Genomic DNA, 26661 nt, shown 5'->3' on the forward strand with positions numbered 1-26661 from the left:
AACATAGGCGAGTATGTGGTGTGTGTTTTTCTTCCTCCTTCAGAGAAATAACGCAATTTATAAGATGATAATTTTTAGAAATTCCGCCACATAATTAGCCTGCTGCTGTATGGAACTGACCCCCTCCTTCAGAGTGTTTGTGATTAGGGTGTAATTATAGAGTTAGAAACCAAGGACGCTTTTGAAAGGTTTAACAAAAGGAGGGAGCTACACTTTTATTTCACAGTTCTCTCTGCACAAGAGAAATGGAATGCATGGGCTTTAAAGCAGCCAACAGCATTTTTCTAACAGATCACTTTGGAGGGATTCAAATAGCCAGCTTTGGGGGGCTGCTGGAAGAGAGGAAGGAAGGAGACTGTGGTTAGAGAGGAGAGCTTTATGTACACGGAGTTAAAAAAAAATAGCATGAACCTTCCACCCCCCAACCCCCGCTTTTTGTCCAGACACCACCATTAGCTGGCTCTGTGATCTTGGGTAACTCTCCAGCCATCAGTTTCCTGACCCGTCAGATGGGAATGATAGTTCCTGATCTGCACACTATAGTGTCATTGGAGAGATCAAAGATGATGCAGAATGTAACCATGTTTTGGAAAGTTGAACATGTTCTACATAGGTGGGAGATTCTTACCACATATACTAAATCTGCCCAACTGTATGTCACTTATTGGGTGTATGTTTGTGTGTGTGTGTGTGTATACACACACACACACAGACATACACACACACAGACATACGCACATACATATATGCTTATGTATTCATATTTTATATATGATAGGATAGATGTGTATTTATATTTCTAGAGCAGTGGTATGTCCATAAAGTGTACTTGAACCTTGCAGAAATTGGAGAGCTATGCCATTATTTCTTAAAGAAACACCTAGGCCCTGGAGCCCTCCAAAGAGCCAGGCTATCCAGTCTGGCTGTCTGTCCTCCTCCAAACCCCAGTACTGACTCCATGTTCATTCGCTGCTCTGACACTGTGGTCAAAGCAGACATCTACCTGTCAGGGCCCTCCTGAGTTACAACTTTTGCCTTTGTGACACATCAGCAACAAATCTTAGACCAAACTAGCATTTCTCAAAACAGAGGGCCTGTGGACTCCTGCAATGCATCTGCAGAGCCAGTTTGGGAAACATTGAGCAAATACATAAATGTTTCGGTATCACTGGAATTGTAAAAACGAGTACTCACAACATGGGACAAATTGCAAAATTATTAATATTGATGATTAGAGTTTCATTGAAACAAAACAGTACATTTTAAAATGCTTATAGAGAACTAGCAGGCCTCTGAGAATTTACGAAGGGTCCAGCAGACTCCAGTTTGAGAAACATTGAAGGTGTTGATTCTCTTTCAATATGGACCATATGGTACCTCCTGGGGGGTTAATAACAGTAACAGCAATTCCTCCCATTTTCAACCTGTTATGGTTTATGTGAAATTTTCTTATGAATCACACTGCTGGCTCTTGAATGTTACAATACTCCTGTAGAGTAAGCAAGGTAGAATTTATCATCCACATTTTACAGATGTGGGAACTGAGGCTCAGATATATTATGTGACTGAGCTGCAGAGGAGGAAGGCAGGGACCTAGTCCATGGAGTCTGTCTGGCTGTCAGGAATCTGACAAAAACCTAGTAAGATGGGAATAAGAATAGGACAACCAGGCTAGCCTGATGCCAACCCACTGGGAGCCACTGACCCAGAATTCCTAAAACCCCTGATGAATACACTGGCAATAACTACTATAATCCATTGAATCACTGCACTCCAGGCGCTATGAGAAATACTTACATGTGTTATTGACTAAACCCTTACCATGGTCTTGATAATATTATCCCCATTTTTAGATGAAGAATCTGAGGTTCAGAAAGAGCAGGGAATTTTCAAAAGTCACAAAGTTTATAAAGTGATGGAGCTGGGCTTCCCCTCCAGGACCAAAGAGCTCTGACGTACATGTGCTTAGTACCATGCAGTGTGGCTGCTGAGGGTGGGAAATGAAAGGAAGGAGCAAAGGTGGGGCTGGTGGTTCTTGACAAGAGGGCTTGAGTTTAAATCTTGCCTACAATAGACCTGGAAGTCAAACTCAGGCTTTCAAGCTCCTATTGGCTACCTTGTTAATTATACACTGATGGAATTTCATTTTAAATATAATTTCTAGTCCATAAGGAAGCTGAGGGAGAGACAGTGAGGTCAGGTCATCCCAGGTCTTAGTGGGATATTTGAGGATCAGCACAGCCAACCATTCCCTCCATGTGATTGCATATTAACTCCTGTAAAGTGTTAGAGTTGGAAGGTTTGGTCCGTGGGGCGGTTAACCCAAGCTCCCAGCTCTGTGCTGCTATCAGTCCTGAGAAGGAAGTGTTCTTTAGTCTCCTTGTTCTCCTATGCTGAAAAATCTGACTATGCTTTCTAGACAGCCAACCTTAATGCACTTTCTTTGGTTCTCTCTTCCTGCTGTCTCAGTGCCCCACCTGGTCACATTTGGTTTCCACAGCCTCTGTTTAGGCAGGTGGTACAGTGGTTGGGAAGGGTGATTTGAGGTCAAACAGTTCTACTTTTAAGTTCTGGCTTTATATTTATTAGCTGTGTAACATTAGCCAAGTTACCTAACCTTTCTGAACTTTCATTGCCTCATCTGTAAAAGAGGGAATAGTGTGATATTATCTACCTCCTCATTGGTATTATGACAATCAAGCAAGACAATATGTTATAAAGTGTGTATAGTAATATATAGCCCAAATATGCACTCAGTAAGTATTTGTAATTACCACTATAATCATCATCATCACCATCATTACCATCATCATCAGTGTATACAAAAAGACATTTAATATCTGGGGACCATGGGCTATCTTTGAAGGGCCTCAACCCTCTCCCAGACTAAATCTCATCCACAACTATCTCACAGCTATATAAGGTCTTCCTCCCTGCTTATCTTTAAGCTCCTAGAAGAAAAAGTATGTCTACCTCGTTCACTGATGAATTCCCAGTGCCTGGCAAAGTGAGCTGCATATAACAGGTGTTCTTTAAAAATTGACCAAATGAATGAATGAGTGAAATGAAATACTGTTCAGGAAATAAACAATGTTTGTACCCACACATCACATGCATTACAGGCAAAATCCTTGAATGCAAAATGCTAAAAGAAGCAGAGAAGGAAATCTGAACATAGTTATGACTATGCAAATGAGTAGCTAAAGATGGGCCTAAGAGGGCTTTTAATCCACTTCCCATAAAGGGCCAGAATCTCCTCTACAATATCTCTAACAGAAGCCCATCCATCTGGTTCCTGCTTGAATAACACCCAGGGATGGGGAACTCACTGCCCCGAGGCAGCTCTTTCTCTTTGCAAAGGGCTCTGAAGTTTCTGAAGTCTTCCTTGAAGGGAGCCCAGTCTGCCCTATGCTACCCTCTCAGCACTTCTGGCACCACCTCGTCTCTTGGAAGCCTTGCAGAACATGTCTACTGCCCTTCCGTAGAAGCCTGTAGAAGGCTGTAGAAGCAGCCTTCATGTGCTTGGGAGCCTACCCTGCTTGATCTTTGTGTTTGCTCCTCCAGCTTGGACACCTCTCTGTTCCCTCAACACCTTCTTACAGTACATGCTTCTGAAAGACGTCCAACTGATCATCGAATGTGGACAGAGCATGTCCTCGAGCCTAGCACTGTGCTGGGCTCATATGAGAAGCTGCTCATACAAGAGGAATCATGCAGCTTGACTTTTGTCCTGGAAGGAACAAGGCCTTGTCTTCCACCTCGATTGGCACATGTAATGAAAGTTCTAAAGAATGCGAGAGAAAAATCACAATGTGGGATAGTAATGCAAGCCCCATAAATGGCCACCTGAGCTGCCAGAGCATGGCAGTCAGAGGCTAGAGAGGCTTCTGCAGGCTGCGGGGTGTCAGGGAAGGATGACAGTGGATCTGTGTAGCCAGTGGTCCTGTGAAGAACATGCCTTTGCCCTGGTTTGAAGAGTCCAAGAGAGCTAGGACTGAAGGGTCCCTAGGAGCTCATCTCAGCCAGCCCTTCATTTTACAAATGGCACTTTAGGCCCAGAGAAGGGAAGTGACCTGCTTGAGGTCACAGAGAAGTTAAAAACAGAGCTGGACTGGGATTTGGAGGAATCATTTGCTCTGTTGTTTATGCTTTATTCACCCCACTGTGGTCTTTTAGTTTCCACAGTGTGTGTGCGTGTGTGTGTGGTGTGTAAGAGAAAGAAACATGGAGACCAAGAAAGAGACTCAGAAGCATTCTTTCCTGCCCCCCTGTGTCCCTGTCAGAGTCTCTCTTCACTGATGGGACCTTCTGCACCTTCCCCATTTCCCTTCCCTACAGGCTTCACTCCCTCCCGCTGCCTACACCTCACTCTCTTGTAACAGTGAGAACACACGGGTACTTCATGATCATCACGGCTGACATTGCAGAGGCCTCTGATCCCAGATCCCAAAGGATCCTCATTTGCCATGTGGTCCAAGCATTCCATCAGGCAAGGCCTAGTCTGTTACTCTTCACACTCATACCTCATGGTCTAGAATAATCCACTCTAGAGACCATTGAGAGTTTCTGTGTCCCTCCAAGAAAGGTGGATTGTATTCCCACTTTATGAGTCAGAAAAAAGAGGTTCCAGTTGCCAAAGGAACTTTTCCAAAGTTATGTGGCTAATGCTGGAATTTGAACTCAGATCTCTCTAATTCTAAAGATTAGGTGTTCTAATCTCTTCCCAAATCAGGGAAACCTTTGCAACTCTTAGGCCTGGTACTATGATTGAGCAAAACTGAGAAATAAACTCCTTTCCCCCTGAAACTGGGTTTGAATTTTGGCTCACCCACTTACTAGCTGTGTGATCTTGATCTGAGGGATCTTGATCCCTTCACCTCTCTGTACCTCAGTTTCCTCATCTGTAGGTGAGAATATGAATACATACCTCACAAGATAACGATAAAATGAGCTACTTTGTGTCAAGTTTTAGAACCTGAGCTACTTTGTGTCAAGTTTTAGAACCGTGAGTGTAGCAGAAGCCTGGGGTCTCATCCCAACTCTGCCACTGATCCATTATCACTTGCAAAATATCTTTGTTTTTGAGGGTCTCAATTTGTTGAAGATTTGATACAGTGTTTTCAAAAGGAATAATTGCCAAGAGGACCTTTGCAGGTGTGTAAATTATGGTGCTAACTTCCCTGCCTCTCTCTGCTGTCCAGAGACATGAAAACAAAATTCCCAAGCCACATGGGCTCCCTTCAGCATAAGGGGGACACTGCTTCGTTAATCTCAAGCACTCAGTGTTTGCAGCCTTTGCTCTTACAAACACCTTGGCTGATTTGAAACAGCCCTTTCCATGCTGAGTTAACAGACTATTCCAGATATGCAAGGCAGTGTTGGCAACTGCTCTTTCAGAGCATGCCTCCACTAGCCTAGAAGCAGAAGGGACAGATGTCTCAAAACCAATTATGGCAGGAGGTTGGGGTAATGTGTAACTAGAAGGGTTCAATCCTTACTTCTTACTTGTACCTCTTTTTAAGACAGAAAAGCAGAGAATATAATGGAAGGAACATGGAACCCCATGAGCTAGGGGGCTAGGTGAGTACTTACTATGTGCCAGGCATCATTCTAAGAATTTAACATATGTTAATGTAGTTTATCCTCACCACAGTCATATGACATAGATATTGTAATGATCCATATTTTTGCAGTGAAGGATCCCGAGGCACAGAAAGGTGAAATAGCTTGCCTGAAGTCGCAAAGCTAGGAGATAAAAGAACTGAGATTCCAATCCAGGCTGATGTGTGACATATGTTCCCTTTGATTCACTGCCCTTTGTGGCTCTGAATCTGAACCTCGGAATATGCATATCTTCTCCTTAGAGGGTTATTCCCTGCACTTTTCACCCAACCAAAGCCTCCTCTTTCAGGCTTCATTGCTTCCACTGAGAAGCCTTCCCTGAGCTCCAAGGTCAGGTTTTGGTTCATATATTTTGCTCTACAATTACTTGGGTAATATTGGCCTTTCTTATGAAACCTTAAGTAATCTGAAAGCAAGGATCACACCTGTGATTTTCTGCTGCACCCCTTTGTCCAGTATGTGCTTTTCAGTATCAAGTACTAACAGATGAAGGAGAACATGAATGAGCAACTAGAATATTCCTTTCCCCATTCCCAGTAGATTTCAAATTTCTTGTATGTTTGGCCTTTCATTCATTTTTCACCAAGAATTCAATAGATACCTACTGTATTGAGACCTCATAAGTGCTTAAGATGGCATTTTGTCAAAAAGTGGGATTTCTGCAGTCTTTGCCTAATCGTCCCTGGACAGAAAGGCTGTGATCAATATAAAAGGAAGATGTTGGTTTAAAGCCCGCCAAGAATTCCGGGCCTCACACTAAGCTGAATTTTGTATGGACCTTTGGCCCTTGTTCTGAAGTGGCCCTGGCCAGCTGTCACCTCTGACTGCAGCCAGCTAGAACACAGGTAACATAACAGGATGTTCTGGCATTCTAACCAGTACCAGGTCTGAGGATACACGGCTTCACCCATACATCAGCAGCCCAGCCTGGGGGCCCCTGACCTTCTGCCACAAAGTGGAAGCATTTTATCCTAAACCCCTGGACTGAGAGAAGTTGGTCTGTGAGGACTTGACTTTGACAATGCTTTGTCAACAATGGACACCTGCCTGGGAAATAGGTCTATTTGTGCATTGGCAGATATCCGAACGTACGGGTACCTGCCTCCCTGGTTTCAAATGCACTTGGGTCAGTTAACACTAGTGGGTTTATTTTTTTTTCCAATATAGACAGTATTTTAGCTGATTTGAACACAGCACAATGTCTTATTGACATCGCAGGAAGCAGATATGCGTGCATGTTACCAGGGATTATGTATGGTGAAGACACATTAAAGTTTTGGTTCGTTAAAGTGACTGAAATAGGAAAATGTGACGGCCTTATGCAGAGACATGGTGATTTGAGGACACAACTGAGTCCTCAGCTCAGGAATATTCTATGACTTCACATATATCCATATTCATGTGCACACACCTATGTGATCACAGAATTATAGATCAAAGCTGGAAGAGCTCTTAAGAGAAAAATCAACTTACTCCCTTAGGAGAAATCAACTGGCTCAGAAGTTTCCAAACTTTTTAGTTAAAAGCTCTATTTTCAAATGAAATCTTGGGAAGAACCCCAGCATGTAAAACAGATAAAAAACAGAGCTGCTTTGGTGGTAGAGGGAAGGTGGAGATCTACGACCCCATTCTTCTGCCTCCCCCCCCCCCCTCCACCCAGGCCAAGAGGCCTGCAACCTGGGAACACAATTTGAATGACCATGGGTCTAGACAATGCCCTTCTACTGCAGATCAATAAACTACTGCTGGGAGAGGTTGAGACCATTGCCCAAGGGCAAGCAACTCCTGAGGTTCAAAGACAGAATTTCTGTGGTTGTCCCTAAAACTGTCTTCCTGACAATTCTTATTTATGACCTAGTTCAGAATACATATGTATACTACATGGAAAAAGTCCATGAAAAGCCCTCTTTGGTCCAAAGGACAAAAGCTGAGATTCATATAAGAATCATGAAAATGGTGAACAAAGATATTTGCTCTTTCTTCCTGGATTCCTCAGTGTGAATTAGGCAGTCCTCATGCTCCAGGTGCTTGCTGCGAATAGAGTAAGGACCAAGGCCCCTGCCTCCTGGGAGCCCCACAGTCTCTTAGTGCAGGTCAGAAGGAAGACCGCAGTCTCAGACAGAGAGACAGGACAGGCCTCAGAGAGAAACAAAGAGACGTGGTTCACATTCCAAATAGCAGTGCATATTAAAGGAGCTGGAGGCACATGTCTTGGTCTCCTGGAAACCTGCTAATTCCTTCCTAGTTTAAAGATACAGGCCATTCCAGGTGCTTCCTTGCAGGACAGGAGGTGAATGAGTCAGAGTGACAGTACTAGTGGTTAGGAGGCCGAATGTACAGTGCTTGGAAAACAAACTCGAGTCTTGTCACTTGCTGTGACTGTGGTCTCCGCCCCTCACTAGCTGTGCTATATTGGGCAGATACTACTCCGTTCATTTAAGCCTGTTTCCTGACTTGCAAGATGGGAATGATAATAGTACTTGCTTCACAAGGTTGTTGTGAGGATTAAATGAGATAATACAAATAAAGCCCTTAGAACGCTGCCCCCTACGTGGTAGGCTGGATACATCCTAGACACTATGGCAGTTGTCATTGTATCTTAGCCGAAGTCTGCCTGCCCCGACTTCTGCCTATTCGTAGGTGCCGGCTTGCTTTCCAGAGTCTCAGAGAACAAATCCCCCACCTCGTCCCCGTGACAGCCCTTCTGGGATTTCAGTACATCCTCCACTTACCCTCTCAGTTTTCCATTATTTCTCAGGTTGATTATCCCCACTTTTCAGGCATTTCTAATGTAACAAGACTTTTCAAACTGCACTTGCCTGTAACTATCCTCTCTCTGGAGCTGTCATCTAAGAATCTATCTGACAAGTGGGGGAAACTTGGCATGTTCAACTTGTGCCCTTCTAAGTATAAACTAAAAGCTCTTCGATTTATTCCCATGTTACCTCTTCTAGATCTCAAGGGGGGTGCGACGAGGCAGCCCTCTTCCCGGTGTCCAGGCTTGTTTAATAAACCTTCTTGCTGGCCCCTTTAACAACGCTGGATGCCCCCTCCTCTTTCTGATGGGTGTGGCGTCCACACAAGCTGGATGATGAAGGCTGAACAGCTTGACATGACCCCTTGAAAGAATCCCAGAGAAAAAGGAAATCTGGCTTTGAAGATACCGCTTTTGATCCTCCTCCAGCAGCGGTCCCATACACCTGCCTCCTGTTCTCTCAGGAGTCTTGCCTGGCCCACTGCCTGGTTTTGAAGCAGTTCTAACAACACCTAACTTCTTTTGAGGCTGTGATAATGATGATGGTGAATGTGGTGATGATAACAGCTAACGTTCATTAAGCACTTACTATGTGCCAGACACAGTTCTAAGTGCTTCAATGTATTCTTTTAAATCTTACAACAATTCCACGCTGTAGGTGCCATTATAGCTACATTTTGAAGACCAGAGAACTGAGCCTCAGAGAGGTTAAATAACCAGTAAGCCGCATAATCGGTTCTTTTGTTTCCAGCCACACGTGATAATTAATAGTCATAATGATAGCCCAGAGCCTCTTCATGATCCTTAAACCATTTTCTAAATCTTCACAGCTACATGAAAGCATATCCAATGTAGTTATAGTGTTAAACATCTCTTTAGGATATCATAATTATTTGAAATGCCTTTTCCTTCTAATCCTTTGAAAATTATAATTGACATAAGATAGAAGGAATGCCTGAGTTAACTACCTTAGTTAATTGAGCACTTTTACTCCCAGTCTATTCGAACAGCTGGTCATTATTGTATTGCTCCTACAGTGACATAAAAGGAGTCAGATCCCAACCCCAGCTAATCCCCTAGCCAACCATACAGCCTTAGGCCACTCATGCCCCCGCCCCGCCCACCTCACTTTCCCCATCTGTACAATGACGGGTTAAGTCTCATCTCTGACATCTTTGCTTCAGGCATCAGGAAACTGTGGTCTATGGGTCAGATCCAGCTGTCCCCTCATTTTTTTTTTTTTTTTTTTTTTTGGCTCATGAGCTAAGAATGGTTTTTACATTTTTAAATTATTGGAAAAAAATGAAAAGAATGATATTTCATGACTTGTGAAAATTATATGAAATTCAAATTACAGTGTCCATAAATACATTTTGTTGGGACACAGCCATGCTCATTCATTTACTATTGTCTATGGCTGCTTTCATGCTATAATGGCACAGTTGAATAATTACAGCAGAAACCATATGGCCTGCAAAGACAAAAATATTCACAATCTGGCCCTTTACAGAAAATATTTGCCGACCCCTGGTCTGGATGTAGGGTAGGTGGGCACTAATAGACTTTAGGTAAATCAGAGGCTTGGGAAACATCTAACCAACCTTCAGAGGTTGGTGTCAAGGAGAGAAAACTAGAGTGTTCTCCCACAGATATTCCTTTAAGATAGAAAGCTGTCCTGGAAGGCCTGTCTTTGGCAGGGTCACTCACTTATTCAGGGCTATTCACTGTGTCATCCACACTGTCTGAGGTCCTTTGCCCCTCTTTGGGACATTCTCTAAACACCATCCTAAAGCCAACCTCATGTGTTCCTTCACCAGCAAGAAAATGCAACGTACTGATAAAGAAGACAGATTTTATGGGTGGACCATGGATTGAATTGTTGCTTGCTGTGTGATCTCAGGGGAGTTTCTAGAAGTCTCTGAACCACAGCTCTTCAACATAAATTGGGATGGATACTCACTCAACTCATTTATGCAAATAAGCATCTGGTGCCTCCTGTGCATGTTCACCTCTCAGGGTTGTTTGAGGGATAAAATAAAATTATCTATATAAAGCATTTAACAGAATGCCTGGCTCAGGATAAGAACTTGGGAAATGTTTAAAATAAATCTAGGGGTGCCTGTTGACTAATTATTTCATTTTTCATTTTCAAATGACAGTAATCTTATCATTCTCAGAACGTTGTTGAGATGAAGTTATATAATTCAAATGAAATGGAACTTTGGCCATTATTGCTATTTTTATTATTCTTATGAGCAATGCTTCTGAAGCTGTGTTTCAGTAGAGCATTTAATAGGGCCAGCATTCTTTTTTCCAGACCAGGAGATAACAAATTAAGCAGGGCTCCCTTCACACATCATAACAAAGATTCAATAAATGCAACAATTTATCTTCCCTGTTCTGCCACTGCCACCCCCTCCCCACTTTCCAGGGACTAACAGAGGACTTCTAAGCATCAAGGCACATCAGAACTATCTGAAGAGCTATATTTTTAATAGGATAAATAGGAACCACATTCACATAGTAAAAAAAAAAAAAATATATATATATATATGTATATATATATATATATATATAGATAGATAGATAGATAGACAGGTTTATTTTATATATATGTATATACACATATATATACATATAGACAGGTTTATTTTATATATATGTATATACACATATATATACATATATATGTGTATACACACACACACACACACACACACACACATACATATATTACAGCAGGGTATAAAATAAAAAGCAAATGCTTGCTTTCTCCAATCTCAAACTTCTTTTTTTTTTTTTTCAAACTTCTTAAAAATAACTATCTTAAACCTTTTCTGTGTTCAGTGATTCTGACAGTTTCCTCTACATTTCTACATACTAGGTCTAGGTCTCTTTCTCTTGCTTGATCAGTTTTAATTACAGCCCTGAGTCTCCATTAGAAAGATGATGATGAACCATCTCCTACGAATCCCTACATCCAGGCCTCAGTGTTTGTTGGTTGTGCTATCATTTGGCAGTCTTCTTGATTTTTAATCTGCCAGCATTAGAGCTTTATAAAAATGCAGGTGTCCATTGCTTACCAGGGCCACTGAATGACAACTCTTAGGAATGACTATTTTGCAAGAGCTCTCTAAGATATTCTGATGCATCCCTCAAGTTAAAGATCTCTCTCCCAACAGCCTGTAGTACATCAGCCAGGTGATCTGCACTTGAACCAAGATAGTAGGCAGAGCATCCGTCTCATGTTACTCTTTCATCAGTCACATGTGGGACAGTGTGAAGGGCCAGAGAAGTGCAGATACGGCACACAGGAGCAAAGTAACATAACGGCTCCAAGAGCTCACTGGTCACAAAGCCGTATTTTAGATGAGAAACAGAGTCACTCTATAAAGAGCAGCAGCTGATACAGCTCAGCGCGGACAGCGGAAGGAGTCTGGGTTCAGGATACCTGGGTTCTCATACCATATAACTGGAAGCATCTTGTACATTTATTTCATTTTTATCCCTGAGTCACAGTGTACACATCAATAGACTCAGTACTTGGGGGAATGTTCTAAAATAGGAAAAAATGGCTCAGAATAGTAATAATTAAACTTCATAGTTTAAATCTTTAATAAAATATCATTAGCAATGTTGCATCCTTACACATGTTGTATAATTAGTAGCACAGATAAAGCAGATAAAGAAAAATATTCTAAATATCAGATGTTACTCCTCCATGGTCTTTTTTATTTTAATAAAATGACAAGGAAAATTAGAAAATGATTAATTAAACCTTGTTTAATGAGCATGCTCCAGGGAATAGAAAGAGTGAGTTGAACTTTGCAGTTAACTGGTGGGCAGACAGTTAACATGTTTATTTCCCCTTCTTAGTCAAGAACACTTATGTAGGGGCACCTGGGTGGCTCAGTCCATTAAGTGTCCAACTTTGGCCCAGGTCATGATCTCATGGTTTGTGAGTTTGAGCTCCACATCAGGCTCTGCACTGATAACGAGGAGCCTGCTTGGGATTCTCTCTCAGTCTTTCTCACTCTTCCTTTCCCCCATCTCACTCTCTCTCTCTCTCCAAATAAGTAAACTTAAAAAAAAAAAAAACAACAAACACTCTGCCATCTATACTGGCAGAGTCTATTTACTTGCATTATAGAGAAATCAAACCTAGTCCCTATAAGAGACTTATTTCTCCGTGATGAAGGACAATGTAGGGATTCCATATTACCATTCCAGCATGAGATCTTACAGAGGGAAAATGCTAGCTATTAGATGAATGTGCATTGACCACAAGTTATTCCCTTAGTTGTTTTTACCTAAGGTCACAGATAGGAATTTGTTTTATGATCCTTTGTGCATTCCTTCCCAGGGGAGCACAAAGAGTTCCGTTAGAGGATCCCATCAGTTTGATTAGACGTAACCGAGGTTTGGCTCTAGTAGGTAACCTTGCAGTCAGAAATTGTGGTGATGAAATTGAGTGACATTTATGTTTGAATAAACTCTGCCATTTCCTGTGGCCCCCATTATGTTCAAGATGAGGGCAGTGAGTATAAAATGCCTGGGGGCTGGTTACAGATTTTCAAGTGACAGAATAGGACTGCGGGAGATAATTTCCATTTCAGTCTCTTGATGGTTAGTTTATGAACAAGATGTTCTTTTTAAAGTTCTCTAAAAATTAAGAGAAATTTCTCAACTGTGCATTAGCTTTTAACCAGTGTGGGATTTCTCTTAGGTGGTATAATGTCTTCAAAAACATATTCTGATTCCATCTGTACTAACAACTTGCTAGAAACATTGTGCAAATCAGTAGGCCTCTGTGGAAGTCTATCAACTGTGGCTATGGGAAAAGTCAACCTGAGCTGCTCTTTTCAACCAATTAAAACCATCCACTGGCATTTTCGGCCAGCTTATCATATTTCTCCTGTCTAATTAGCATTCTTGCTTGAGCACGTCTCTGGGTTTTATTCATTCACACAGCAAATATGTACTAAGCACCTACTGTGTACCAGGCATTGCTCTAGATGCTAGGCTCTAGGACACATCAATGAAAAAAACAGAAAAGTTCCCTGTGCTCATGGAGGTGATATTCCAATGGGAGGAGGAAGACAAGGGACCACAGGAACAAAAGAGATGGTCTCAGATAGTTATAAACACTCCTGAGGTAACTCAACAGGGCACTGAGAAGGAAATGACGGGACTGGGTGGTAGAGTGATTTATTGGTTTCTTCTAGAAGCAGGACTTAAGACAAAGATTCAATTATAAGTGGTTTATTTGGGTGCCAATTAGGGAATCTGAAAAGGCAGGTAGGCACAGGATAGCAGCCAATAAAAGTACACAATCCCTTAAGGGACCTCTAGACATTGGTGTAGAATGTACCTCAGGATTACATCCCCCCCCCCCCCCCACCAAGGGGACAGGATCCTGGAGTACTTACCAACTAACTCTCCATCTTTCATTGGTTGAGTGCTACTCTCGGTGTGTTTATTCCCCAACACATCTGGCTTAACCTGCACAGGGGTGAAGTAATAGATATTTGCAGTTAGTATAGAAAGTCAAATATCAGTATATTAAGGGGGAGTGGAATTGAGCAGGGTACTTCTGACAGTGTCTACCACAGAGCAGGAATTGGATCTTTAGATAAGGGGCCAGGAGGGGTGCCTGAGTGGCTCAGTTGGTTAGGCAACCAACTTTGGCTCAGATCGTGATCTTGAAGTTTGTGAGATTGAGCCCCGCGTCAGGCTCTGTGCTGACAGCTCAGAACCTGGGCCCTGCTTCGGATTCTGTGTCTCCCCCTCTCTCTTCCCCTCCCCTGCTCATGCTCTGTGTCTCTCTGTCTCTCAATAATAAATAAACGTTAAAAAAAATTTTAGATAAGGGGCCAGGAAAGACCTCTCTGAAGACACTGCATGGTGACTAAGATCCTAAAGACAGAAAGGAGCCAGCCAGAGAAAGCACACTTTGAGGCAGAGAATACCTAGGACAAAGGCTCTGAGTGGAACTGATCTTGGGTTATTTATAAAATACAGATAATAAACATTAGAACTTGAGAGGCACTTGAAAGGAGGGGGAGTATCTTTGAGTAATGAAGTTGTTTATGTCCAGAGGTTTTAAATAAGGAACTAGACTGGGGCATCTGGGTGGCTCAGTCATTTAAGAGTCTTTTTAAAATTTATTTTAAATTTTTTTAGATGTTTATTCATTTTTGAAAGACAGAGACAGAGCACAAGCAAGAGTGGGGCAGAGAGAGGGGGGTACACAGAATCTGAAGCAGGCTTCAGGTTCTGAGCTGTCAGCACAGGCCTGATGCGGGGCTCGAACCCACGAACCATGAGACCATGACCTGAGCCGAAGTCAGACGCTTAACCGACTGAGCCACCCAGGCGCCCCAAGAGTCTGACTGTTGATTTTGGCTCAGGTCATGATCTCATGATTCATGAGATCGAGCCCCACAGCAGGCTCTGAGCTGAAAGCATGAGGATCCTGCTTGGGATTCTCTCTCTCCCTCTCTTGCTGCCCCTCCTCTGCTCATGCTCTCTCAAAAATAAATAAACTTTAAATCAATAAGTAAATCAATAAGAAACTAAATCAAGTCAATGAGAAATTAAGAGACATGGACAGTATCAGGGTGCCTGGGTGGCTAAGTCAGTTAAGCTCCAACTTCAGCTCAGGCCATGATCTCACGGTTTGTGAGTTCAAGCCCCCCATCAGGCTCTGTGCGGACAGCTCAGAGCCTGGAGCCTGCTTCAGATTCTGTCTCCTTCTCTCTCTGCCCCTCCCCCACTCTCACTCTGTCTCTCTCTCAAAAATAAACATTAAAAAAAGAATTTAAAAAAGAGAGATGTGGACGGTATCATATGAGTTTATTGTATATATCATGCTACACGTTTACTTGTTTGTTTATGGTCTTTCTCACTAGAATATAAGCTTCATAAGAGAACGTATTTTATTCACTGTTGGAATAGTGCCCTAGAGGTTCTCAAAAATGTTTGTTGAAAGATGAGTGAGTTAAGCCCCTCAAGAGACCTTAGTCCTTGTCCACGCTCTGCCACTGATGCACCTGATGACTTTGTGATCAATTCTCCTCCTTTGTCTCAGTTTCTTAAAGTGGCAAATAGACACCTAATTTCTACCTGATTAAGTCATAAAGTGAAGCAAGGCCATAGATATGAAAGCACTGTGCTCTATGGAATGTATTATACAAATACAAGGCTTCCTTTTTAAGGTGAAGGCCTCCTGAACTTGAATGAACTTCACCAAATCGGGAGGAAAGATTTATTCCTGGTAAAGGATCCTTTGTGGATGTTAGTCTGTGGTACAGGAAAGGGCACAGAGTGAGGGATGGTCAGAATCAAGATCAGAATCCAGCCCCTTCTGCAGACTTGCTAGTGACCTTGGGGAGCCCACAGGAGTTTGCTCCTGATGGACGTCAGATTCTTCTTCTCTCAAAAGGGTTGAGGAATGCAGGTGGTAGAGGAGACAGTTGCCTCCTTATGTTTCTATCTTGTTCCGTATTTGTAGCATCATAACAATCCCACCATGACTTATTGATCACTCAGTCTGCCCCACACACTTGACGTGCATCACCACATGGCTTTTTCTCCCTAACTTCTAACCTTCGTTATTCAGACAAGAAAACGTCAAGCAACTTAGTCCGAGTCAGTTGAACTAATGGCTCTGAATAGCAGAGCCAGCACTTCAGCCCAGGCATGGCTGGCTTCTGAGCAAGTGCCCTTAGCTGTGCTAACCAGGCACAAACTCAGTGATAACCTTCGGAAGGGGAGGAGGCACCAAGGTCTCTCCATTCAGCCGGTTTCATCTTATGGAGCAGGATGGAAAACCTGTGATCCTATAACATGATTAAATTGACTTATCTAGGCATCACGTTCTGATTTCTTTCCCCTCCTCCCTGCACAGGGTTTCATGGACATTGACTTAAACAAATTCAAGGAGAGTGGAGCAAATGTAACAGGTTTCCAGTTGGTTAACTACACAGACACCATCCCAGCCAAAATCATGCAGCAGTGGAAGAACAGCGATGCTCGCGACCACACCCGGGTGGACTGGAAGAGACCTAAGGTGAGAGAATGGGCAGCAGGCAGCAAAGTACCAACCTGGTCCCTTTGTGTGCCCCAGATTTCTGGGCACTATTAACCTTTAGGAAAGGAAAGACTTTCTAAGAAGAATAAGCTAAGGAAAATATATACATTAAGAATGAGGATGTGCTGCAAAGGTTTGACAATACAGAATGACCAATGGTTTAAACAAGATAAATGTTTTGTTTTTCTCTCATATAAACAAAATTCAGAAGTCAGCAATCCAGGGCTTATATAACAGCCCTGCTATTGTCAAACACTCAAGCTTCTTCTGTCTTCTTGTTCTGCTACCTTCAGCATATGGCTGCTACCTTATAGCCCAAAATGGCTGCTGAAGCTCCAACCATTAACTCAATGCTCTAACCAGCAGGATAGCAAAAAGGAAAATAACAAGCACAATTGCTTTTTTTTTTTTTTAAACCCTTTCAGAAGTCACACAAATCACCCACTCACATGCTACTAACCACATCTTAGAAACCTAGCCCCAACCTGCTACAGAGAAGCTGAAAAATGGTGTCTCTATTCTGGGCAGGGCCACTATGTGGCACAGCTCCAGGGGGTATGTGGTTTTCACTCATTTCTTTGTGAATGGAAGCTTCTTGAATTGTGCAGGAAGCTAGCCCTTTATCTGGTCAGCCACGTACCCAGCTAAAAAATAAGGAAATCTAATAAACAATATCCAGAACATCTCTGCCTCAGAACATCAGCTCCCAGTTATGCAGACCGTCTCCTTCTCATGTCCCAGGCATGAAGCTCTAAATCCTACAGCCAAAATCTATTTGCTATTTGATAGTGGTTGTGAATAAAGACAGCAGGTAATTTTTCTTTCCCCTGTCAGACTCAATATCTTGGCAGTGTCCGTGTGGAACACTTGTGTTGAGGATTCTGAGGCCAAATTTGTTTATCTGGAGCAAACAGTGAATCTTTGACAACTTTCTCTTGCCACTCGGTCAATTTCTTTTTGCAAATGGCAAGTCATTTAGCTGAGATGCTTCTCATCCTGCTCTTACTGAAACTGATTTAGCAGCTCAAACATGAAGACTTACTTCCCATACGATTTCACTCATATGTGGAACTTAAGAAATAAGACAATGAGCTAAGGGGGAAAAAAAGAGAGAGAAAGAGAAACCAACAAGAAGATTCTTAACTGTAGAGAACTGATGGTTACCAGACGGGAGGTGGGTAGGGGTGGGGGAAATAGGTGACGGGGATTAAGGAGTGCCCTTGTCATGATGAGCACTGGGTACTGTATGGAAGTGTTGAATCACTGTATTGTACACCTGAGACTAATATTACACTCTATGTTAACTGGAATTTAAATAAAAACTTTAAAAAATGAAGACTCCTTTCAATATGAGCTGAAGCAAACAAAATCACTTGTGCTTTAAAGCAATGAACAAAGCACATACTAGTTAATTAATATGTGAATACCCCACCCAACTTGCAAAAGACTGGAGATTATAAAAATAATCAAATGTAGGGGCACCTGGGTGGCTCAGTCGGTTAAGCTCTGACTTCAGCTCAGGTCATGATCTCGCGGTGCACAAGTTTGAGCCCTGTGTTGGGCTCATGTCCTGACAGCTCAGAGCCTGGAGCCTGCTTCAGATTCTGCGTCTCCCTCTCTCTCTCTCTGCCCCTCCCCTGCTCATGCTGTCTCTTTGTCAAAAATAAATGGGAAAAAAAAACATTAAAAATAAATAAATGAAAATAATCAAATGTAATATATATATATATATTTTTTTTTTTTAAGTGAGAGAATCAAAGTTAAAAACTGGAAAAATACACATTCATTCTACAACTCTCTATTGTGAACTTAAAATATACCACAGAACAAGCTAGGCATTGAGGACAAATTAATGAACAAGACAGGCATGAGTTCCAAAGCCAGAAAATATTGTCCTGGATCGTTATCCTGCTTTGTTTTATCAATATCTAAGCCCCTTTTTAAAGGGAAAAAGAGAGCTATCATGAATAAGCACAAGGGGAAAGGATACAGAATGTAAACCTGCCACTTTGAGGCACATGTGGAAATAATTAAGAGCTTACCCTTCTTGGATTTTTTTTTTCTTTTGCTGCCACAGGGGATAGTGGAGTAAATAGTTCCTCTTGGCTCCCAACTGGTGACTGTAACAGAAAAAACCAAATTTTCTATGGGCTGTATCAGAGCTATAGATGTGATGCATTTAATCTATGCCTTCTTTTTCCAGTTGAACCAACATTTTAACATTGCAAGACTGCACACAAAAGTCTAGAATTCCAGCTTCCCTTTGAAAGTCACAACTGGCAAGGGAACTCACAGTTCAGGAGGGCAACGTTGGCTAGTGATGTGGAGCGGCAGCCCGCATCCCAGGCACAGGCTCTTCCTGGGTCACCCCTGCCTGCCCCCACTCCCGTAGCCCCCACTGAAAGCATTCTCATCACCAGGAAGCACGTTCCCAGACAGAACTCCCACCTGCCTCCCTGCCAGCTCTTTCTGACACCTAACTATCTCCATTCTTCCCACCAGTACACCTCTGCGCTCACCTACGACGGGGTGAAGGTGATGGCTGAGGCTTTTCAGAGCCTGCGGAGGCAGAGAATCGATATATCCCGCCGGGGGAATGCTGGGGACTGCCTGGCTAACCCAGCTGTGCCCTGGGGCCAGGGGATCGACATCCAAAGAGCTCTGCAGCAGGTGAGGCCGGCCCAGCTGTGGCTGCCCCTTCTTATGGGAGCCCCCTAGGGGATTTCGGCATCAATTTCAGGTGGGATGCAGCCATTTATTTTTTTTTTATTTTTTTTATTTTATTTTTTTTTAGATTTGAAAATAAAAGTATGTTTTTTTCTCAGTCTCTTTTTTTTATTTTTTTTATTTTTTTATTTTTTAATATATGAAATTTACTGTCAAATTGGTTTCCATACAACACCCAGTGCTCATCCCAAAAGGTGCCCTCCTCAATACCCATCACCCACCCTGCCCTCCCTCCCACCCTGCCCTCCCTCCCACCCCCCATCAACCCTCAGTTTGTTCTCAGTTTTTAACAGTCTCTTATGCTTTGGCTCTCTCCCACTCTAACCTCTTTTTTTTTTTTTTTTTTTTTTTTTCCTTCCCCTCCCCCATGGGTTTCTGTTATGTTTCTCAGGATCCACATAAGAGTGAAACCATATGGTATCTGTCTTTCTCTGTATGGCTTATTTCACTTAGCATCACACTCTCCAGTTCCATCCATGTTGCTACAAAAGGCCATTTAAAAGAAAGGGTGGAGCATGCCTGAGGTTTGGACAACGACTACATTGTGTTTGTGGCTCTTGGCATACGTGGAAGCTCATGTAGAATGTGTTTTTTTTTTTTTAAACAAAAAATTGTATGGAACTCCTGATAGTGTAAAAGCTGTATTTTCTGCTTAGGGATTATGCTGTAGTTGGAAAGAGGACTTGAAATACGTAGGGATGAAACAGAACCGTTTGAGCCGTCTCTTGGAGACTTTCCCCACCTGCCCTAGTTTTCTGTATGTCTTCGTTACCTATGCTCTCCACGCACATTTCACGAGGGGATCCTGACAATGCTTCTCGGTACTTTCTAATCCCATTTTCTTGCTTCTCAGCATTACAATCATCAATTTTGTTTGCACTGAAGAACAGTTAAAGAACAGGAATAGAAAATGGCCATGCCCATTCTCATCAATTGGCTATGCAAAGGATTCTTAGGCTGAATCTAGATTCCACAGGGAAGAGCATAAATATTCCATCAGTGGTATGTCTGCTGTGCAAGCAGGATGAAACAGTGGTACCTGTGGGCTGTGTATTGAACAGTCTTGGTTTAGAAGCTTCTGGGAGCTTGCCCTCAGCTTGATCACCCTCAGAGCAACTAGAAATCTCTTGAAGCCTCTAGAAGTCTCTAGAAACACCTCAAGTCCAGGCTGTGATTCTTGAGCTTCTGATGGATAGGCTGTACCAGCTGATGCCTCCTAATAGAGAGGCTGTGTTTCCAGAGGGGAGTGGGCAAAGAGGGCAGTGCCAACTGAAAGGAATGTCCAAGTTTCAGGCACAGTGGCAAACCAGCAACAGCAAAATATTTCAGTGCTGATGCTACTCATGACCTACCCTCTGCCCAATCTAATGGAGTTGCCTGGATAAGACAGGTTTTACTTTTTTTTTTTTTTTTGAGACAGGGAGAGAGAGAGAAAGAGCACACAAGTGAGGGAGAGGCAGAGAGAGAGAAAGAGAGAGAGACTCCCCAACAGACTCCACATTATCAGCGCGGAGCCCAGTGAGGGGCTCGATCTCACAAACCATGAGATCATGACCTGAGCCAAAACCAAGCGTTGGACACTTAACTGACTAAGCCACCCAGGGTGCCCCAAGAGTGGTTTTACTTTTGAGACTACCTTCAACAGAAAGTGAATTTGGGCTCCCAGGAGAGGAGGAGAGCGTTTCTGAATGAGGGAGGAATGTAGAGCAAAATGCACAACCGTCCCCATTCGTTTTCCAACCACACGTGCACAGCTCTAGCAATTTTAACAACCTGGGGAAAGAGCCGAGAAAGGAACATCACCAGCTGTTCCTCAGCTTGGATGAAGTGCCTTTACATGGAGGAGAATGTGTAGCTCCATTCTTGGGAATGAGGGTAAGCTGCAGCCCTGTGATGACAGGAGGAACATGCTAAGGGGTCCACCCATAGCCCCTTCTGCTTTCTCCCCATCTCTGTGGAGGGCAGCCCCTTCACCAAGCAGCAGCAGTGGACATCAGGCAGCTTCCGAATGATGGCCAAAGATGCAGCACCCGCCTTCTGACTTATTTAAAATGCTCTTCCAGGCTCCACAGGCGAGACAGATTCTGTTTGCAATGTGAGACTGGTTTCAGAAGGTCCCCAGGACTTGCCCTCAGGTTCACAACCCTCCCAGCTCCTCTGCCTCTCCCATCTTAATGTCGTCCCTGTCGTGAGGATATTCTGACATCACCATGGCAGTGATGAAGCCCAGAAAGCAGTGCAGGTAGCAAGAAGGGTTCTGAACCAGGAGGCAGGAGAGCTGGGGTCCAAGTCCAGTTGGGCCCCTGGCTCTCTGAGTGACCTTGAAATACCCATTCGTATTTCCTACGCACTTCCCTCTCCTTGTCCTTGACAATGAGGAAGTTGGAGAGACCACTCCCAAGTTTCAACTGTCTCTAGACATTCTAAGCTTCTTTTTCTCTCTTATGGTCTAATCCGTGTCTTTCCGGTTAAAATGTATACTTATCCTTTGCTTCTGCCTTCAGTGGGGTTTGGGAGGGGGCAATTGCCTTAGTCAAAAGAATATGACCTCTTTTATATTGTCTTTGAGTCAAAACTTGTATCTGCTTCTCTGGCAGCCAGTCAGCTGCTCCCTGAGAACCTGTGGGCACTCTGGCCTGGGGCCAAGCAATGGAGATAAGAGAAGGCAAGACCTAACCCTTAAGAAACTCTTCAGCCTCTGTTGGGGGATGGGGTGGGTGGGGGAGAACTAGCCCCAAACACAAAACTCCAACATTCTGATCCCAAGATCAGCTGTTCAAACAGATTCCTTTTTAAATCTTTGCTAAGAATCCAGAATCGCAATAATTTATTGCTGAATGAGACTTTAGATAAGATTACAGACTTCCATTTCCATTACTTCATAGAGGAGGCAGCTGACCAGAGTAGCAGTGACTCATCCAGGGTCACACAGCAGCTTAGCAGCAGAGGCTGGAGGAGACTCCCATCCTGCCTCCTCCTCCTGCTTCAGGCCTGTCCCTTGGCCTCTCGGCCCTTTGCTTGTACACATTGAGCCGCAGGGCCTTCCACACACGGTCATGGCCACTGTCCAGGCATTTCACCTAGACCCATCTCTTGAAATAGTCACGCCACTAGTGAGCAACTGTGTGCCCACAATACGCTGGGTAAATTCTGCTGATACTCAGTTCCTGGAACCTGTGGTTGAGGGCTCAGGTCTTTGCTTCCCTAATCACTGGCCTTCAGGTCACACATTGGGAAGAGGCCTATGCAGTTCAGCTTGTGTTAGAAATGGGATACATGCGAGTGAGGCCTGAAGGAATAAGCCCATTATTGTAAAAATAATGGTAGTGGCCAGTTAGCCCATCTGGTTGGAGCATGGTGCTGATAAAAATAATGGTAATGCCAGCTCTGATGTGTTAAGGGCTTCTTATGTATATGAGGTTCTGAACATACTTTACATGTTTCACTCATTGAATCCTCAATATAATACTCTGAGGTAGCTAGTTTTATTAATTTATGCTTTATAAATGGAGAAAATGAGCTTCAGAGATATTTTTAAAAATTTCCCCAAATTATATAGCTGGTTAGTGGTGAAACTGGACACCAACCCACATCTGCTTGCTAGATCACTTTGTGTACGTAACTGCCCTGAAGTCTCAGAGGTCCAGCCTAGCAGGCAGACACAAGGGCTGTGGCCCAGCCAGCAATAGCACTTGGCCTTGGGTAATATCTACGCACCCCCATCCCCCTTTACCCTGCTGTAATTTCCCCAGCAACAGAGTGAAGATAATCAGCCACCTGCCTGCCTGACATCCAGGAGCCATTCAGAATAGTAATGAGCCCACATCCTGGAAGCCCTCCGTGCTCCAGGAAGGAGTAGGCATTAGGAAGCAGACCCATAAGTCTGCTTCTGGCTGACAGAGAAGATCCAGCTCCCCAAGTCAGGCTCTTAGCATTTGGAGGTCACAAGCCCACTGAGGATATTATTTTTAAAAGCTCTGGACTCTCTTTCCCAGAAACATGCACACATGTACATACATATATTTTTGTAGGACCAGGAGTCCGAGGACCATATTACTCCTGGAAGCCAATCCCAAGACTTCAGGTGAAGAATACTTGCCCTAAATGATGATCAGACATCTCGGTCTTTGTGTTTGCCATCTGTCAGTCAATGCTCAAGCCTATCAGAGTGAAGGAAGTCCCAGCATTTTGCTAGGTGAGATCTGGGGTGGCACAGGCAATAGCAGTGTAAGAGACAGTTCCTGCCTTTCAGGACTCAAGACCCACTTTTAAATGGAAGGCAAGCTCCTGAGAAATCCTAGCTCTAAAGGTGTGGATTAAGGGCTAAATAGCATAGCAAAGCTCTCAGTCCTATGGACAGTCACAGGAGAACGCCATGACTGAGGAATCTGGGTATCGACAAGGTTTCTTATAAGATGGGTCTGGGCATTAAATAAGGTGATCCTATAATTTATCATCCAAACTGGGACACTTATGAGTGAAAGAGAAAGCTATTATCAATTATTCCAGAGCAGGAGTTATAGACTGGAACTGTCTCAAGCCAGCTGAGATGGATGGTCATGAAAGCCTTAAGGGAAGGATAAATTTGAATAAAGAGTGAATTGGACTTTGGAGGATGTAAGTGTATGATATCCAGCAGGAACCAGAGTCAAGGTACAATCAAGGACTTGTGGGCATCATGTTTGGCTGTTAGAGAGTTAGAAAGAGAAGAGGTGGGTTTTCACCGTGGCTCCACCAAGCTCTAGCTTGGGGATCTTAGACTAACTACTCAACTTTCCTGGCATGAGTTCCTCATCTCCTGAATGTACATAATCCTCTTAGCACTGCCTGCCTCATTGGCTTGTTACAAGGCTCAAATTTTTAAAAATGAAAAAATTCAAAAAAAGAAGAAGAATGTAGAAGCTTCTTTGAACATCAGGGCAACTGAATGAGATGATTAAAGCCAAGTTGTTCTTCCCATTGTGCAGATAAGAAAGTGGGAGCTCAGAGGGGTCCTGTGACTTGCCCTGGCCGGAATAACCAGGATGTGATCCACTGGGACCTATACCACAGGCCCTGATTTCCCACACCCAGTGAGCACTCAAGTGGGGTGCCAAGAGGATGGGTCCACTTGAAAGCAACCACAAAGAAGTTACAGAGGCCCTGGGTCCAGAGCATCTCTGCTGCTGCCCTCAGGAATAGGGGGTGGGGAAGTCTGCAGTATTGATGCCTCAAATAGTGCAAACACTACGTAGCACTCTCCCAGCAGAAGGCAGGAAAGAAAAATTGTGCTTCAGCCTCTCATGAGAGACAGACTCTGAGCTGGCACCCAGTACCACTTACAGGAAGCCACGGCTAATTCTTTGTTTCTCACAGAGGGAGCTGGCAGACGCCAGGATGGCGACGGGAGTTCCAGGAAGCAGGAACCAAGGGGGGACTCAGTTTTTGACCCCAGTCTCCCTAGATAGGGCCAGGGTGGGAGGGGGGAGGCGGCGGGGTGCGGTGGCGATGAGGGCTAAGAAGTTCAGCCCTGATGAAAAAGAGACCAGTTTCTAGATTTGCCCAAAGTGGGTGTTTCTGAGAAGCTGCTTCTTCTGACTGTGAGTCCAGACTGTCCATGTGAATGCTCTGGGGCTAAGCCATTCTCTTGACCTCTCTTTGCTCTGCCATAATGGAAGGGTCATTCAGAGATGTCTGTTCTCCCATGCTTTGATTTATCTCAGTGTGTGTAAGTCTTGGCTTCTGTAAGAGCCTACAGCCGCCCCAGACCTCTCATGACTTACTGTGAATTCTGAACCCAAGTGCCGTAAGCTCTGAGTCTCAATAATCCTATCTGTAAAATAGGCAAAATAACTGCTGTTACTGCTCCCTGCTGGGTTCCTGTGAACATCAAGTGAATACCTTCCTGTGAAAACACTGTGGCAGTGCAAGGGGCCTTCAGGTAGAGGACCTAGGACTTTGCTAATGATGATTTTTTTGGAAACTGAGAAAGGCTTGTACAAATGCCAGTGGCAACACCTTCATCTCTGGTGAAAGAGTCCCCTGCTCTAACAACTAACCAGACTCAAGGCTTCAATGTTGAAATCATCTTATTTTTCCATACCTTACCCACCCTACTACCCTACAATAGTAGTAGCCATCCTCCTCCTCCTCCTCCTCATCATCATCATCATTTAAATAATATGCATTTTACATTTGTCCCAGGCAATATGCTAAACACTTCAGTTCTTTGAGGAGGAAACTCAGAAACAGATAGGCTCGGTGACCTGTTCATGGCCGCCTCATTAGGAGTTAACAGAGCATGGCCAGGGAAATGCCCAGCGGTAGCAGCGGGTGACAGCAGTAGGCACGCAGAACATACTACTGTGTGCATTTCTGTGTTCACTCAGAGACTACCATGATAGCATTGTCGCCTGTTTTGAGAGGCCACTTGATATCATCAGTGAATATAGTAGAATATCAAAAGCTCTGGATTTTAGGCCTGCCTTTGACACTGAAAAGTCTTAAGTCTTGAGCAAATCAGTTTACCTTCCAGAGTTCTGGTTTCTCCCATGTAAGTGACGATCATCCCTAAATGCATACCTCCAGGGGTTCCTGTATATGGAGATGAATATGCATGAAAGTACTTTGTAAACATAAAACATTGTCAAATGGTGGTAGTTATTATCTACACCATTGGTAACAACAACAGCTGGCCTTTGCCGAATACTCACCATGCAGCAAGCATTGGTCATAAACTATCTCATTTAATCCTTAAAACAACTTTACGACATAATTAACCCCTAACTGGTCCCGTTAAACAAACAAGCAAACTGAGTCATAGAAATATTACACAATTGATACTAAAACGCCATACTTGTAATTGGACTGAGACTTGAGACCGGGGCCAAAGCATAGATGCCCATTTGGATCATTAATGACATACTTCCTTCTGTTTGGGAAAGTCACTCACCCACCCATTCATCTGCACATGTGCCCCAGTCTGTTTTTCCAGATGAGTTACTTAAACCCATACTTAGCATACCTCTCTCAAACCCAAATGAATGGGAAAGCCAGAGATGATAACGAGATGACCAAGGTGAGAAGGTGCAGTTGCTAATTGATTGGAATAGCTCCCTTCTTATTCTTTCTAGGAAGATCTGTGCTTTGTGTTCTCTCTGAAAAGCAAAGCCAGCCTAGACTTCTCCAGAGTTGAGGATTTCTCCATATTTCAGCTGAGAGAGTGAAAATCTTGTTGTATAATTTGTCCAGCACTCTGGGCCTGTCATGGCCTCCCCAGTGAGACTTCAAACCAGAAGGTGACGAGAGGGTCATCCTCAGAGCAGTCAGCCCCCCTTTTTCTTTCTCTCCCTCTCTCCTTCTCTTCCTCCCTCCCTCTCTCTTTCCACTCCCCCACCCCTTCTCTCAAATACACACACCCCAACTATTCTTATACCTTCTGAGGACATAGAAGCTGGTCACTGTCAGAAAAAGATAAAGCCCTATA

At 43.6% G+C, this 26661-nt stretch overlaps 1 protein-coding gene across 2 annotated transcripts in view; it reads left to right on the forward strand.

The window, feature by feature from the left end:
• GRIA1 (glutamate ionotropic receptor AMPA type subunit 1) overlaps positions 1 to 26661 on the forward strand; it is a 305318-nt gene that overhangs the window by 170580 nt on the left and 108077 nt on the right. For both annotated transcript variants that reach the window (XM_060634778.3, XM_060634777.3), the window contains exons 6-7: positions 16287 to 16448; positions 18972 to 19139. In XM_060634778.3, coding sequence (XP_060490761.1) covers positions 16287 to 16448; positions 18972 to 19139 — 330 coding nt within the window. The remainder of the gene's footprint in view (positions 1 to 16286; positions 16449 to 18971; positions 19140 to 26661) is intronic.

The sequence above is a fragment of the Panthera onca genome, chromosome A1 (genome assembly GCF_046562875.1).
Source record: "Panthera onca isolate mPanOnc1 chromosome A1, mPanOnc1 haplotype 2, whole genome shotgun sequence".
Classification (NCBI taxonomy): domain Eukaryota; kingdom Metazoa; phylum Chordata; class Mammalia; order Carnivora; family Felidae; genus Panthera; species Panthera onca.